The 17,533-nt window shown below is 35.6% G+C and overlaps 1 protein-coding gene across 9 annotated transcripts in view; it reads left to right on the top strand.

The window, feature by feature from the left end:
• Window positions 1-17,533, top strand: part of RPGRIP1L (RPGRIP1 like) — a 43,552-nt gene that overhangs the window by 4,870 nt on the left and 21,149 nt on the right. For 8 of the 9 annotated variants that reach the window (XM_048318445.1, XM_048318442.1, XM_048318444.1 and 5 more), the window contains exons 4-11: window positions 488-786; window positions 1,987-2,086; window positions 3,480-3,623; window positions 6,827-6,932; window positions 9,072-9,218; window positions 10,477-10,550; window positions 14,950-15,089; window positions 17,269-17,375. In XM_048318445.1, the coding sequence (XP_048174402.1) occupies window positions 488-786; window positions 1,987-2,086; window positions 3,480-3,623; window positions 6,827-6,932; window positions 9,072-9,218; window positions 10,477-10,550; window positions 14,950-15,089; window positions 17,269-17,375 (1,117 nt within the window). The other variant, XM_048318448.1, reaches the window with a different exon arrangement.

Raw genomic sequence — 17,533 nt, 5'->3', positions numbered from 1 at the left:
TTTTTCAGGGGTACCTTCTTAAGTATCTCCATTGGTGTATTTTAGGCACTTTGGAAATGAAATGTATATTTAAATCCTAAAATTATCATTCTTTCAATAGTCAGATGTTTTGTGGTATTGTCGCTTTTATAATTTGCCCCATCCCAAAGATCCCAAGTCCGTAACTTAACGGCATGCAGAGGTTCCGATATAAGGTCATGCGTTAAAAATTAAGCAGCCTGTGGAGTAATGTGTCTTTCCTTTACTAACCTTAAATGATAAGCCTTAGGAAGCTGTTACTCGTCAGTGCTATAAAGCAGATTGCTGCACAGTGATTTCAGTTATCTTCAAGGAGTTTGTCACAGGTAGCAATAGTTGCGTCAAAACTTGAAATTTATTATCAAGGTTCTGCGCTGAGGTCTTCACAGTGGTTATGTTCCTTTCAACAAAATACTTTTTGTGCTGACTTTTCACATTCTTTTTCATATTTTTTGATTGTTTTCCCCAGAATGACCACCAAGTTAATACGGCTTGTTAATGATAAAAGAAAATGTGACCGGGCTGACTGTGGACCCACGCGGCTGGGTCAGGCTCTGGAGCTGGAAGAAACGATTGAGCATTTGCGAGAAAGAGTTCGTGAGCTTGAGAAACAAAATGAGAGCCTCCGGAACAAACTCATTTCAACTAAACAGCAGCTCCAGATTCAAGGCCATAGGCTGTGTCCGTACAGCTCCGTTCAATCTCGTGTGAACACTGGTCTCAAAAAAGAGAGTGAGGCTGCTGGCATGCCAGAGCACACCAAGAAGGGTATAATTCACATTTATTAAAAATGGTGAACTCTTAGATTGCTCTTGAAACTACGAGTCTGAATTTCAAAACATCTTTAGTGCCGATCAGAAAATATGCAGCGCAGTTACCTAAAAATAAAATGCCTAGATAAAATTAGGGTAGTTTAAGTGTCTTTAAGGCATTAAGAGACAAGAAACCTCGACCAATAATAAATATAGCTTCCTGTATCTGCTTTTTGTTTGGCTGATTTAAAAATACCGTGGAAAGCTCATCCAAAAGTCCTAATCAGTTATGAATGTTCAGTAAATACTTTCTGTCTTTATTGAGTGCAACCATCTAAGAAGTACCTCGGTTTGAACAAAAGCAAACAAAAAAAAATTCTAGGCGCATATATGTATCTGTACACACACACACACACATACACGTATATATCACAATTGCCAGTACCTTAACATAATACTTAAAGATCAAAATTGGTCAAGTCAATGTGGCAAAATAGGTAAGTTTTTTCAGGCATTTTGGGAAAGTGCTGGTATCATCGTACCTCGAACCTAAATGATTCAGTTCTAGGGACTGAGGGATGGCAGCGTTAATGCTGTCTTTGAAATGAAATGTGTTTGGTCCCACCTCAAAACTTGGTTAATTTCTTCTTGCTGTAGAAGGGTAAGAGAAAAATGTGGAGAAACCATTGTGTTTGCTCCTGAAGTAGCAATTCTTCCTTAATTAATTTCTCACTTCTCTTCTTTGCCACGGGCTTAGGATGCTTCTAAACAACACAAGGAAATTATCTGCACTGCTACTAAAAAATAGTCCTCATAGTTGCATGTCTGGGTGAATGATACTTGGAATTTTGCAAAGCAAGTGCTGCGAAAAAGTAATTATAAGTCCATGTTCCTGTCTAATAATATTGATATTTCTCTTCTTTGAAGACGCAATCCGTGTTCTCTGTCTTTGAAAGTAAAATCTTCTAAAAAAACCCTCCAGGGCATGTTTTTAACAGTTTGCTTTAACACTATTCTGCATCGCCCATCCTTCAGATTTTACAGCAGCTATGTCATACATACTCTGATTATTTCTTTCCATGTGATTTTGATGTAAAAATACTTTTTATGACAGCTGTATAGAAGTCACAATTGTTTGTACTGTATAGGGATAGTTGGCTTGTTTAAAGCTTTTTCATGCAACATGTCAAGCATTTATCTTCTGTTTGGTTTTCAGGAATGAGATTTCAGAGTTTAGAAGTGAGGTCATCTGACCTTGTGCTCCCCAAATATGGACAGAGTCTGCTCGAGGATTCAAGGGCTGAAATCAGAAATTTGTATGATTTTCATATTACTTATTTTTTTGTCATTATAATTCTTAGAATTTTCTTGAAGAAAAAAGTATATATTTTAAGAAGTTTTCACTTCAGAAAATAGAACTGTTGGATCTGACAACAATAACACTGGTAACAATGCAGAAATGTTTTATTATAAGGAAAACAGGGAATCAGGGATTTAGAATGCAAAACGTAGGTACGTAAGAATTTGGCTGGGAGTTAAAATTGGTCTCCAGTGGTGAGCCTCTCTTTGCTAGGATGCAGTGCTGCCTAGTTTGTTACAGGTCAGAGCTGACAAAAGCAGAAAGGACCTTAGCTGCAAATTTTTTACCGATGTAAGTCCTAAAATGTGCTCCACCATGCAAGTGGTGACTATGTGAATGTGTTTTGCTGATGCATTTAAGTTTCATTTCTGGAGGCAGACAGATTTTATGGATAAGTGCAAAAAGCACAGTATTGGGATAGTTATGTAAAATGACTCTGATTCACTTTAGCATTTTGAAGTGTGGTTTGTAATCCAACTGCACATTTTAACTGAAATTGAAGCTTAGGAAACCCTTACAACATCCTTGATGTAGGGATTGCACGAGAGTAGAGAGGTGTTATATAGAAAAGGTAGTTAACATCTAATTTAAAGGTATTGAGGTCTGATTAGAACATTTTTTTCTCTAAATTGTATGTTTAGAACCTGGGTTTTCTAAGAGCTGTTTGTTTATTTCTATAGTGATGTACTTAAATCAGATTATCGATTACATTCTCTGTCAACGCTGAATTTTCAATAAATGGGCAAGCTAAGTTTAAAAATGTATGGATTAATGTGCTGTCATTTATTTTGTGCTTGAAATTTTATAAACACAAAGATTAACTGGAATTGTAGGAAGCAATTGTACAGAAATATTCCTATAAATTATTGTTTTTATTGCATTAACTGGCTAAATTCCACTGTTTAAAACACTTGTTTTTTCTTTTTTTCTTTTTCTTTTCTTTTCTTTTTTTGGGTGTAGATTTCCCTATCTCAGAATAAAAGCTTAAAAATCTCCATCCATTGAAGATCTAATCTTGTGATAGCTAGCAATGGTGTTTTGGTTTTGAGAAACCATAGGTGCTAATGGATTACAAAGAGGATACTTCTAATACAGAGTACAAGAAACCGTGAACAGCGTTTGTGCGGAGGTTCTGCTAAACGTTATTCACTCCACAGAAACATTTATTTTGAGACTTTAAATTGCGTTTTCACAATTTTTTCTTAAGCCTCTCTTCTGATGTATGTTAATAAGAAATACAGATTTTGCAGAACACTTAAAAGTTTGGCTTGCTTGAGCATTCATTTATTTTTGTATTCTTTGAAAAAATACGTAGCTGGTTTTGGAATGTAGGATGCTTGTACTTGCAGGGAGACTGTCATTGAGTCCCAAAGGAAACACATTGAGGAACTAGAACGTGCCAGAGAGATTCTTGTGAGTCAACTAAGAAGGAAAGAAAAGGAAATTGAAGAATCCCTCCTACGGCTGAAAGAGCAGGGTACAGCCAGCCAAAGGTATTGTGAAAAATTAAAGTCTCCGTGGTGGAAGCATTAGGAGACCCATGTCATGATGTTAGTAGGTAGCTGCTGAAGTTACTACTTCTGTAAAGGAATATGGACCTTATTCATTTTTGTCCGTTTGGTGAAACCAAGTCGTAAAATGTTCTGCTCAATAGCATGGATAATTCTAAGCAAGGAGATAGTTACAGCAGTAAGTATTTTCCAAGAACATTTTTAAAGCCATCCCAAAATGCATTTGTGAAACAGGTGTTTGGTATTTCAATAGTCTTAATAACTTAGATTCTAGAGCTGTTCATGCAATGTTATTGTTTGGCTTCTTGCAATATACTGTCAATTACAAGATAAAGGTGCTACTAGAAGGTGAGCATTCTTGGGGCTTTTTTCCATTTTGTTTGAGTTCCTGTAAGAAATAAGAGGTAAAGGAAAGGACATGATGTGCATCAACATACAATCCTGTTAGTTCCTGAGCATTGTAAAATGAGAAGAGTACTGCACGTTGATGTTCTGTCCTTGTCTGCTCGGGAGTCCATGTGTACACCTTGGCCAGTGGTGCATTTGTGGTTGAGAACTATTAGCCAAGAGGCCTTTTGTTTATTTTGCTAGACAGAGGACAGGAGATCCTGACAAGTGTGGTGGTGGTACGTATTTCACTTTCTTGTTTTTCTTGTTCTGGATGTGAATGCAGAAATTTTGTGAGCTACTGGTCCAGCTGATACAGTAGTCAGACTCTTAAAAGAGTAGTCTCAGAATTATATCCAAGTCTTGCTCATACAGAAGTAAAGACAAGATGCAAAGGGTCTGGTTTAATTAGACCTCAGTTTAATTAGCTCAGCCATCTGGGATTTATGGGCATAAATTTGTACAGTGCAGATTGAGATCCTTTCTTTAGTCATTTCGTTCTGGTGTAGGTTGCTGTCAGTCCCCCGTTTCCATACAGCTGTCCCCGGCCGGCTATTGGGACCCTCCTGCATTACTTTCAATCCAAATGATAGGAGGTCTGGAAAAGAGCTTGTCTCTGAGGTTAATAGCTGACGTACACCAAAAACGTAATTCTTAGTGCTTTTAACTGTCACTTTCTCCTAACTTCATTTTCCATTTCAGATCTTTTGATCCAGCTTAACGATGAAGTTTAAAGTGGAAGAATAGAGTTCCTTATTTCTGTAGTTGTGGTAGAAGGTGTGCTAGAGCACATCAATATGCCCATTATATCATGTTACTGCCTCCAAAAGAATATTAGTTTCTTTTCTTAACTTCGACCTCTGTGTTTTCGGGTTCTGGGGCACAGCTTTTTACTCTCTCGGCGATAAAGAAAATGTTGAATGAGCTATCTTATATGTCTTTAGTCTTATACATTGTTTTGTTATTCTTTGAGCAAAATATTATCTGTTTAAGTGAAAGGTACCCTTGACTTTTCTATTAAATCTGTATATAACATCTGTTTATAAGTTACAGCAGAATACCTGGGCAGTTGTTCTGGGAACAGAATATATCAACTGCCTGGGAGGGAGAAAGCTGTTTGATCATCAGTTTTGATTCTACTGTTTTGGGACTTCATTTACAGAAAAATGAACCTTCCCAACAGAGTCTTCCTCAATTAACTTGGCCTTGTCCACAAAATCTGAAATTATCTCGTTCTTCCAACAGCAAGCTCCTTTTCGTGTACCTAGAGGCAGTGGACATTTTTTAGACACATTTTATTTAAATAAATTGAAAAAATACTGGAGAAGTACTGCAGAGAAATCATTTTGTTGCTCTAGCATATGATGAGAGCTGATACTGTGGTGGAGGTAATGCGCTAAGAAGTAATTAATCGAATGTGTTTTCTGTAGTTAGAAGCTTCATGAGATGAATACTCCTACTGTAGTAAGAATTGAAATGATCCCAATAAAAAGTAATTTTCACTTCCAGATTTGAACAATTCACTCCATAATGTCAGTGCCCCAACCCTGTTTAAAGCAAATGCTGCTTCGCTCACTGTTGAAAAAGTAGTTAGTGTTGATTGTCAGGAGCCGTGGAGTTGACACCCGTACATCATAAATTCACTATCATCTGTTCCTTTTTCTACTCAAAAAGAAAGAAAAAAAAAGAGGGAAAAAAAAAAGGGGAAAAAAAGCAAAAAGGGAAAAGAAGTGGGGAAAACAAAAGAAAAAACCTTGGAAAGCTTCAGAGCCTTTTGTTTGATGTGTGGAACAAGATTAATAAAAATGTACTACTTTATTAGCTTTTTAATAGCTGGCATGAGCCAGTGCTGCTGTCTGTACTCACCACAACTTTGTGTACAGAACAGTATTTTAGACACATGATAGTTTTAGCATTGAGTTAAGACTGTTTCTTTGGGAAGATCTCAGATTCATAAGTACGTTTCTGCTGTGTAAGGACAATTAGCTGGGCAATGCCAAAACACAATAGGATTTGATGTTTTAAAGAGTAAAAGGGTGGTATTTCACATATTCTGCTGTTTTCCGGATGTGTAAGCTTTGTAGCCCCTTCACTTGCTCCAGCATGGCGTGGTGACGATTTGTCCAGTGTGTCTAGAATAGACAAATATTGGGAGAGAAATTCTTTTCAAATATAGAAAATTTACTCTGATTTTATCATCATGTATGCTAGTAAAAATCCCGGTTAGTTTCTCCTCTCGTGCTTATGGAAGTAATGGGGTTCAGTTGCGCTGTTTGAAGTAAGGAGAAACACCTAAGTAAATATTTTTTTAAATCTTGAGTTATTTTAAATGTCGTTTATAATAAACAGTACATATTCAAATTAATCTTTGAATTGTAAGAATATCTGCATGGATATGAAATGATTTTCATGTAATTAAGACACACCTGCAGCTTGTTTGAATACCAGACTTCAGGTGTTACAGTCTAAATTGCTAAGTCACATTTTCTTTATGGTATTTGATAGGTGGAAACTTCACAAAATGGCATTCTACTGGCACCGAATATTTTGGATGGTGGGAAAGTTGGAAAGCAATCTCTTTAGGCATAGGATTGTTTTCTCTTTCTGTCGTACACAGTTTTATACAATAAACAAAGATCTATATGTGTTGACTGAAGTTGCTGTGTTATCATACAGTACCATATTTATTTACCTAAGCTCTCTAGTGTGAATTATAGAAGAACAAATTAATTTGGGTATTATACACTACATCTTCTTCCAAATATGTGTTTATGATGCATTTCTTTTTAATTTTGAAGGCTAAACATTCAGGACAACGTAGAAATGATCAAGGTCCATAAACAGCTGGCCGAGAAAAGCAATGCTCTTTCAGCAATGGAAGGAAAATTTCTCCAGTTGCAAGAGGTAATTGCAATTTGATTGGTAACATTCCTATACTCTTGTCACATAAGCATGCTAAACAGAAGAAAAAAAATTATATGCACTTCTTGATTCTGAGTCAATACTGAGTACATTAAAATGAACTGCAACTACATGAAACTCAAACTACTCCAAATGGAGTAGGGATTTTTAGTCTTAATCACTCTTTCTTTTTTTCAGCAGGGTCTAGCACGTCTTAGTGATTTCATCTGCAAAGTTGTACCGAGCAGATTATGAGGAAAGAACTGAGTTGTCTGGCTATGGAAAGAGATCCCTGATGATTTAAAGAGAAGGCTTTGACTTAGATGTAGTGATTTACTAAAAAGGGATACCAAGCCCCCTCCACTTTATTACTCTTTGCTAAAGTTTGGGCAGTTTGGCTCTTTTGTTCTGACATTAGGATTTAACCTCTGTTCATATGTTTGTGGAAATTATTTTAGAAGGCCATTTTAAGTAATAATTCTCCTTATAAAAAGAGCAATTTTATGAAAATATCTCCAGAACATGCAATTCCATGGCAGATTCTGTAGTTTTAATTATAAAGCTTTCTTCTGCTTTTTCCTGTCTGGAGAACCACATGTGCATACAGAGGTGGTATGATAATACCTTGGAATGATCATACTTTGGAAATGGGAAAGACAGTTCCTGTGAGTAGGAATCCTAACTGCAGTAGAGCTTTACAAAGTATCCAGCCTTATGAAGTGGAAGCAGTGGGTATCCTTAAAAACTCTTACTTCTGTCTTCTTATTGTTAGCATGCTAAATAACGCTTGTGCCGTTTGAGTTTTGTTCGATTCCGTTTTTTGCCCGTGTTTTTCCGTTTCTCCATTATGTTTTGCTTTGCCTCCCTTCCCCTCTTCAGTCTAATTCTTGTATCTTCTCTGCCAAACTGAGAAAAGGTTTAACATGGCTTTTTGTCTTCTTTCTCTTTAAGAAATCTAACATCTAAAATAGTCAGAGAGAATTTAACTCTAGAATTTAAATTCTAACTCTATTTATGATTATAAATAACTAGTTCTTTAGTAAAATAGTTATAAAAATAACTCTATTTCTTTTTAGACTGACTGCTAATATTCTTTATTCTCTGTGATTTTTATCTTACTGAGAAATGAGATATGAAAGGCTGAAGATCAAGTTGGTGATTGGTTTTTCATGGGTTTTTTGTTCATTTCTGGTCTGTTCAGACTGCATGAGAATGTGAACAATTTTTACAGGATTAGCATTCAACTTTTCCATTTAACTACTTTGTAGGAATGTTGTATGGAAAAAATGAAGCTAACTTCTTTCTGTCTAAAAGCATTAAACATTAACTAAATTCACATATGTATTTGGCATAAATTCTCATCCAGTCATTTTATTAAACAGGAGATTGGCCTTTCAACTATTTTGTTTCAAGTCATAATTTGAATGTGATTTACATTGAAATTTTTAATGGATGAGGCTTAATTACAGGATTGTGGAATGTAGGCAGTATAATATTAACTACTATTCTGGAAATAGAGGCTCTATCGGCATGCTCCATTTAATATTAAAATTGATTAAATGTGCCTTCCTATAATCCATGAAAGTAAATGAAAATGTAAAGGAAAACAGAAGTCCTTTATTAAAGTACTTCTAGCTGAGAAATAAAACTGAATGCACGAGGGTTCCGTGGGGGTTGCGAAAGAATTATATATCTACAATTGTGTGTGTAGATGTATTTCTGTAAGTATAAAGATTTATGTGTGTGTGCATGTATGTACATATAAATAAATATAAATACAAGGTTTAGGAGAGCAGCAGCAAGCTCTATGATGAGCAACATTGATTTTTGCTTGCTGCTGCAAGCATGTCCAACCGCTGTAACCACTGCAAAATCTTTTATTAGCTTTACAGATGTATTTCTTTGTTATTTTCATCATGAGTAAACTGAGGGGTTAATGTTCATGAGGGCGACCAGAAGGTCGCCTTCTCTGGGCCATGGGAATTGAAAGTTACTTTCAGTTACTAAGTTCAAGAATGTGTCCTGCTGACCACATTGAGAGCATCTATTCCATAGTGCCATGAGAGCCCCCTGTTGAAACACAGTGTGGGAACATTATACGAGGTGTGATTTCGATATTCCTTCCTTCCTTCCTTTTCATAGAACCTAAAGAACTTGAAGACCAACCATGATGCTTTATTAGCAAAAGGTGATGAACTGAATGTACAGCTTAAAGAGGAGCGATCCAAGTGTTTCCATCTTCAGAAAGAGTTGCAGTCAGTAACTGTTTCAAACAGAAGGACAGAAGAGGTGAGACTGTGTTCAAGAGATGTTGAATCGTCGTGAGGTACATATAGATAAGGGAATAGTTAATGATGGGATACCTTTTAATTATGGAAATGTGAATAGATGTTTCAAACACATTTAGAAGACTGACCTAGTAATAGATATCCTTTTATCCCATTAAAAAGAAAAAACAGTGGCTGCTGCTTGCATTTGATAGAATTATCAATCACACCCGATCCCTGTGCCACGTAGTCACTGCACCAGTGTTTGGACAATATTTGAGGTTAAAGCTTAGGATTTCATGTCAATTCTGATACTGAACAAGTGGTTTGCTAACTGAAAGAAAATCATACTTGATTTATTGATAAGTATTCTTATACTTATTGGTAAGTATTCTTTAAGTATTCTTTCAACTTGATTTAATTCCAGTACAGTATAGTGTTATATCTGATTTAGCAGTTCAAATCAATTACTTCTGTTTCTTTGTCTAGAGGCTCTCAGACTACTGTCATCCACATTTAGGGCTAAAAATCAAGTGGTTTATTCCTCATTCTCTTCAGTGCATGAGGAGTAAGAGTCTGCAAGCTTATTTGTTTTTCTGTTACATTTTGTAGTAGCTTAAATTTAGTTTTACTGCCTGGTTTACCTATTTTAGATGTATTTTGCGTGAACCAAGTTTACTGAGATTATCTCATAGACACTTCCTCCAAACCTTTAAACTATTGTAATGCATGTAGGTATCTTCCTGGTATCTCATAGCTTTAAAGTTATATTTTGCTTTAGTGAATATTTTGAAAGCATGGATATGTTGTTTATAATGTCAGTAATGCACTTAGACTTTTAGATTTTTATATTATTTTGCGTGAGAGAATGTGATCACATACTCTTGTTCCACTGCAACGTGGTAGTCTCAGCTTCATATAAACAGAATGAAAAAGACTGTTTGGGCCAAATGTAAATCCATGTGATGAAAAAAGGTTGTTATTTTGAAGCTTCTGAGAGACCGATGTGTATCCTGAGACTGGCTCAGTTGGTTAGAGCAGGGTGCTAATACTGCCAGGGTTCTGGGTTTCATTCCCAAATGGGCCATTCAGTTAAAAGTTGGACTTGATGATCCTTGTGGATCCCTTCCGACTCAGAGTATTCTGTGATTCTGATTTTGTATAAAAAGAACAAATAGTAGCTTGATAATGCCTATAAATTATTAACTATTTGTCTTCACACATTCATTGTAATTTACTTTCGTGCTATGCATCAAATGAAATTTCCTTTTTCATTTTAGTTACAAGAAAGAGTAAATGATCTAGAAAAAGAGAATGAGCTTTTAAAGGAAAACTACGATAAGCTGCATAATAGGTAAGTTATGGTTTCTGTATATAAAAAATAAGGTTCCTGTCCTGTTGAATAGGTCTTCATACACTACGTGCTGGAATGTGCACATTGAGTGTTTGTGCACACATGTAAATATGTTCATGCTCCAGTCTATTGTATCAGTAAGTGTATATGGAAACAGTTATGGTTCTCTGGCTGTATTTCATCTGTCCTGTTGAAATGGACCAACTTGTTCTAATACTCTTGAAATAGTAGGTTACTTCTTTTAAAAATGTAATTAAAAATAAGTAAGAGTCACTGTATTTTGAACATAAATGCAAGAAGTTCTTATTTGAATTTCTCATTATTTTCTTTAGAGTTACTGTTGAAAGAAGAATACATCTAGGTAGATATATATTAATTCGGGTTTGGTTTGGGTTCGGGATTCTTTTTTGTTTGTTTTTTTTTTAACAAAGAGGTGTTTGAATTTTTGTCTTAAGTTTTTCCAGCACTTCTCAGTGACCTTATGTAAAGTCTGATATTTGTCAGCTTTTCCACTATTTATTTTTAAGGTGTGGTTTGTTTGTTTTGTAATAGCTATCATTTCACTTCTACTGATACAGAAAAGAAGTAATTCTAGCCAAGTGCCACGAGCATATGAAAGAAAAATCTGACCTTCAAATGAGCTTTTTGTTTGTTGTGAAACGTGATTTTTTGCACTCGAGAGGGTTAGAAAATCAGGCACGTGTCTTAGAGTTAATAATTGCTTCAGAAAGTAGGTAAAATGCTTGAAGTCTTTTCTTGTATTGAAATAATTTCTCAGAGTGTTTGGCTTGTCAGTGTGACGTCTGTCAAAAAAATACCAATGACTAAACACAACGTGAGTTGTGATACCAGATTTTGTTTATAGTTTTCTTACAATATTTGTTATACTTCTTGTACTGTCTGTGGTTAAATTAAAAATTACAGAAGCAAAAAATGGTGAGTACAAATAACTTTAAACAGTTTTTTACTTATGAGATGTAACAGTTGTATAATCACAATATTCAGAGTTTTGTAAAGGGGCAGTTGATCGGTTGTCTGTCACTTAAGTTCCTTGTAGATTTCTCCAGAATTTGATCATCGTATAAATATTTCTGATTACGATATCTTTTTCTCTTTTATCATTGTGCAGAAAAATAACACTTACTAACAAATCAACTCAAAATATTTCTGTTCTACTTTAGTCATAGAGAATTTTAAAAGATGTTTAACTAAATAAATTTAAATATGCTTCTGTTACTATGCAGTAACCTACAATCTGGCTGTTCTTTTACCTAAAATGATCTGTCTTTTCATGTAGTCCCATTTAAACGTTGATTCATGTTTCATCATTCCATGTTGTGGTTTAACCCCAGCCAGCCCCCAAACCCCTCGCAGCCGCTCGCTCACTCCCCCAACAGTGGACTGGGGAGAGAATTGAAAGGGTAAAAGCTAGAAAAATTGTGCATTGAGATAAAGGCAGTTTAATAGGGAAAGTGAAAGCCGTGCACACAAGCAAAGCAAAACAAGGAATTCACTCCTGGCTTCCCAGGGGCAGGCAGGTGTTCAGCACCTTCAGAGCCCCATCACACGTACCAGTGACTTGGGAGGACAAACACCATCGCTCCAAATGTCCTCCCTTCCTCCTCCTTCCTCTCACTTTATATACTAGGGAATATTCCTTTGGCCAGCTTTCCCAGCTGTGCCACCTCCCAGTTTCCCACACACCCTCAGCCCGCTCCCCAGGATGGCAGTAGGAAAACCAGAGAAAGCCTTGGTTGTCTCCAAGCCCTGCTCAGCAGTAACAAAAACATCTCTGTATTATCATTACTGCGTTCAGCACAAATCCAAAACACAGCCCCATAGCAATGACTAGGAAAAGAAATTACCTCTGCCTCAGCCAAAACCAGCACATGGAGTAACAAGAAATTAGAGAAATGGATCATTTCATTATAACCACTGTTTAATGGCCAGCTTTTTCAGTTTCCCATTTTCACAATGCAACTCTACTGCAGCTTACTTGTTGTTAGCAGTGGGTAGGAAGTGTCCACAGGTGCTAGATAATTAGTGAATACTTACTTTTAATAGAGGAAAAGAGTCACAAACCCATCCTTTGCTAATGTTATTTTTGGGAAGCTGATAGCAATTTTGCCAAAGCCAAGACTGCAGAGCTGGACCAGAAAAGTTTGCAAAGAACAAGTATGAATTTGTCAGTTGACTCTTACTATTTACTAGGTGTCCAGGAAAATAATACACTTTGATAAAAGGTTTGGAGGAGTGGTTTTCATATGACCTTGTAATGCAAATCTAGCAATGCTTAAATTCCTTCGAAAGAAACAGTGCCCGATGTGGTTGAACATTATAGTTTATCCAGATGGCTTCAACTCTGATGAAATGCAGTGGATGTGAAAGAAATTCCACATGAATCTTAAAATTCAAATGCAGAAAGCGACACAAGTGGACTCAATTCAAGCCAACCAACATAAACATTAGCATTATATAGGCTTGGATGAAACCTGTCTTCTAAAATGTTCATAATTTAAACACCAAGGTCTTGAACTACTGTCATAGGAACTCTTAATGTTTTTTCTGACAGTATAGTCTTCTGAAAAACTGAATTAGATGTAGCTACATCTTTATGTGAAATTATTGTACCTAAAGCTAATAAATGCATGTCTAGTTGTCATTAAAACTTGAAAACACTTTCAGAAGTGTGAAAACTAAGGATATTTGAAACCTTTTTTGATATGATTTGTTCTTTCCTTATGGGACCCATCAGACTTTAAATCTAAGCAGTTAGAGAACACACTGTACCTTTTCTGTACCTAGGCAGTACTATGGAATGATTGTGGGTGCAGTGCATTATATTCCCTGCATATTATCTTCAAAATTATAGGGGAGTAAAATATATATTACCGCAGGACGTAGAAGCATTCCTTAAGTTCATGCATGCTGTAAAAGACAATCTGTCAAAATGTAAAATGCTCTATGCCTAGAGAAACTGTATTAAATAGGTTAGGTATGGTATGAGGAAACTACAAAATACAGGGAAATACAACTGTTTTTAAGAAGAGCACAAATCCGGAATATAAACCCTTGCCGTATACTCCAGAGTCTATGGTTCATGCTGCAATAGTTTTTTTTTCTTTAACCTTAAGGTCATTCTTCAAGTATTTTTTCAAGTTTGATGTAACTGCACTTATAAGTACTCAGAACCACTGCATGAAGTCACCCATCAGAGCAGGCCGTTCTCTTTGAGTCCTCAGGTACAGTCTGCAAGGCTCTGTGGGCTGACCCTTCTGCAATACTTCTTTCTTCTCCTTTGTTTTTTTTTGGTTGAGGCTTGTTACATAGATCTCTGGAAGAGATAGGTTGCAAAATAGATTCCAGAAGATTTTTTTCATACATTCATATATGTCAAATATAATATTTGTTAACTGGTGAGCTTCAGCAAAGGAAGCGGTTGAGGAACTGACTCCTTTGTTTGAAAAAAACCCACAATTTGTGATTTTTCACGGAATATGTAAATGAATAAACTAGCTTATGATTTTTTAGGATGGACATTTTTCCAGTCAATAAGAATGCAGGTATTGAACAACAGTACTATGAAGAGCATAGTACTCACTGTCTAAGTTATAAGAAAGCACATTGCATTGCTTTTACTTTTACCTGCAAGGAGTTATACTGTAAATTATATAATATAATTACTTTCATTTCAATTGGAGTTACACATTTTGTTGTGATTTCAGCAGCTCTGATTCTGTATCCGTGCATTCCTTGCAAATAGATTGGCAGTTTGCAAGTAAATAATAGTAAAGGCAAGATACTTATTCCAACTTCTTTTCCCACTCTTCCCAGTTTTTTATTTCTTCGAGTAGGAGAAAGATTACTTTGTATGTGCTTCTTAATCAGTATCAGAATTGTTGTTTTAGAGTATGAGAAAACTGTTGTCACTTTGTGGTCAACATTTCTTTGAACAGACGACTGACTTTAGGTTCTGCATGCTTCACAAATTTAAAAGAAATCAGGTGGAAGATCCCAATTCTCTACTTTAAGAGGGTTTGTACACAAAAAATACAGTTTTGTAGTTGTAACTGGCTGAAGTTTGAAGTTGTGGATTATTCTGGGATATGCATCTGAAGTCCTCTTCTAGTCCAAAAATATCACATGCTACCAACTTTTTTTAACTTTGGAGCTCTAAATTAAGGCCAGTTCCTTTGCTCATCCCACAAACCTTTCATGTTTTTTAACTGCAGCCTGAGAGAGCCACCTCGCCTTCAACAAGAGCAGACCAATGTATGTCTGCATAATTCCTTGGCCACAATGACAGTGGTCTCTGTGCTGCTAAAAGGTTTTTTTCTTGATTATTTTCTGCTGAAGCTGATTTCTAAAAGTTTTGCATATAACATATGTTTTATCACAGTGTCTTCAGTCTGCCCCATGAACAGCAATGGAAATCAAAGGAACAGCAACTGAAACTGCAAATTGCTAAGCTTGAGATGGCTATCAAATCTGATTTAGCAGACAAAAATGAAATCCTCGACAAGATCAAAGTAGAAAGAGGTATATTTCTGAAAAAATGAGTATTTTCTCAAAATGCGAGATGATACCCATGTTGGAGTTGAGATACAGTGCCCAGAAATGTGTAGTTTCTGTTGCTGGTGTTTTCAAAGCTGCGTTTTAAGTGTACATTTGCTAAATGCACCTAAGTTATGACTATCTATTAAGTGCAAAAATTGACCCAATACAGAATATGGGCTGAATGAGGCTCATATAATTTCAGCTGCATTCATTCTTCATCTGTTGGGTTAATATTTACTCTTTATTCAGTATTTCTTCTCTACATTGAAGTCCTTACAGAAAAGATACCTATCTGACAGTCTCTCTCAAATTATTAACCACTATTCTGTTCACTGCACAAAGCTACATGAAGCCCATATAGGCCCTTGGTGATGTTTAATTGTCTTTCAATTTCATTAATTCAGAGTTTTTTTGTATTTTTAGTATTTACTGATTTTTATTTATAGCATTGTACATTTTAAATAACACAGTTGTCTTTTAATCTAATGAGCAGATTATTTCATAGATGTTTTCTTCATGCTGTAGGACAACTTCTTATTGAATACTGACCTTGCAATCTTTTTTTTATCTCAGCGCTGATTACCGTAGCAATATGACGTTTACAAAAGACAAGCACAGGCCAAAAGTGAAAATATTTTGTTTAGAGTTGATTCTTCAAATGTGTTTTTTTAAGAGGTGTATTTCTGTGAACAATTTAATGGAATGAAGTGGGCCAACTTGTTGTGAATAATTCTTATGATTATGGCTTGAGTTCAGCATGTGCTTACCATTAGGATCCTCACTAGCTCTGCTGACTTCAAATACCAGATTGAATATTTAAACATTTTATTTGACCTCAGCAAGTGTTTGCAAAATTAGCCTTAACTGATACTAAAATAAAGCCTTAAGCTACGTTAATATGGGGTTATGACATATGAACAGTTCTTACTGATAGCTTGATTATGAAAAAACTGGCATTGCGTCTTCTTTCCTTCCTGTGGGCATTATGTTTAACTGTCAGGGGTTTACTGTCCCTTCCCCAGGTAGCTTGTATTCTTAAACTGAATCGCCAGGGTACTACACTTTCAATTTCTTCTGAATTGACTTGCTGCAGCTGGAGTAGATGTTCTAATACCCTTCTAGGCCTCTCTATCTAGGATTTGATTACAGCTCTGTCTTTCACAAAACATAGGCAGTATAACTTTCTTCAGTCACGTACTTCAGAGTATCTGCCTTTGCTGCACATTCCTTTTTGAAGCTCGGCAGGAGAATTGAAATTAATGCTTCTCTTTACGTACTGCCTAGGACTAGAGTAGGAATAATGTCTTGTCTACCCCTTCTAGTTTGGCATGTGAATCTTTTTCCTAAACCTCTTTTCCAGGTCTGAGAAAGATGGTAAAATAAATGAAGCCTTGAAAATGCTTAATGCTTCAGGAGACCCAACATCATCTTGACATTTTCCATGTCCTCCTTCAGTATTTCCCTTTTAGAATGACCCTGTAATTTGATCTGAATGTTTTAGTAGTATTTTTCTGGCCATAACATCATAATGTGCTTTGTAATACTTAAAAGAAGTATATTTAGACAGAAAACAGAGTAACACTGTAACTATGGTGGTTTTGTTTTTTTTTTTTTATATGGTACTTGCAGAAGCTTTAACACCCTTCCACCTGCCCCATTTCCCTTACACATTTATTCTCAGGTTTCTTGCCTTACCAGTATTTCCCAGATTCTAAGCCATAAAGTGCAACAGCTGCTTGGTTCGTTTCGTTGAATCTTACTAACAGTAGTGTTTCGTGCAAGTTTTAAAAGACTAAGATAAGCTAGTACGAAATCTAAGTTGAAACAATTCCTATAGCAAGGATTGGTGTCACTTATCTCATAAATTGATACAGTGTATGTATTTACTTAGTTATGTCTAAATAATTTTTATTTTACGTTAATAAAGTCTCATGCATTGCTGCATCTGTTCTTCTTAGTTATAGTACCATTTTACAGAGTACACTATTTACTAAGTACAATTTTTTATGGTTGTCTTAATAGAGGATTTCCCCATACAAAATACATTGATTTCTGCATTTTGAAATGAAATTTTCATGCATATATTAGTATTAAAAAAGAAAGGTTTTAGTTTTTTAAACTGTATTTAATTAAGTATAATATTTTGTTCTTCTATATCAAGACCAAAAGGAAAAGCTGATGCAAGACAACAAAGACCTGCAGTTACGCTACCTGGAACAAAAGCAACAACTAAATGATCTAAAAAATCAAGTGAAGTTTTTGACCAAGGTGAATTATATTTTTGTTTCAAATATGAGGAAAAAACCCCCTCTGTGTTTTATGCATAGTGCAGATACTTCTTGAAAGTCAAAGAATATAGAAAAATAAGTGTTTATTTATTCATGCTATCAAGCAAAATATTGTGTCTAATGAGAATGTATCTTGTT

This window comes from Corvus hawaiiensis, chromosome 14, assembly GCF_020740725.1.
Source record: "Corvus hawaiiensis isolate bCorHaw1 chromosome 14, bCorHaw1.pri.cur, whole genome shotgun sequence".
Taxonomy (NCBI): domain Eukaryota; kingdom Metazoa; phylum Chordata; class Aves; order Passeriformes; family Corvidae; genus Corvus; species Corvus hawaiiensis.
Note: the sequence above shows the minus strand (reverse complement) of the source record. Positions and strands in the feature narration are given on the sequence as shown.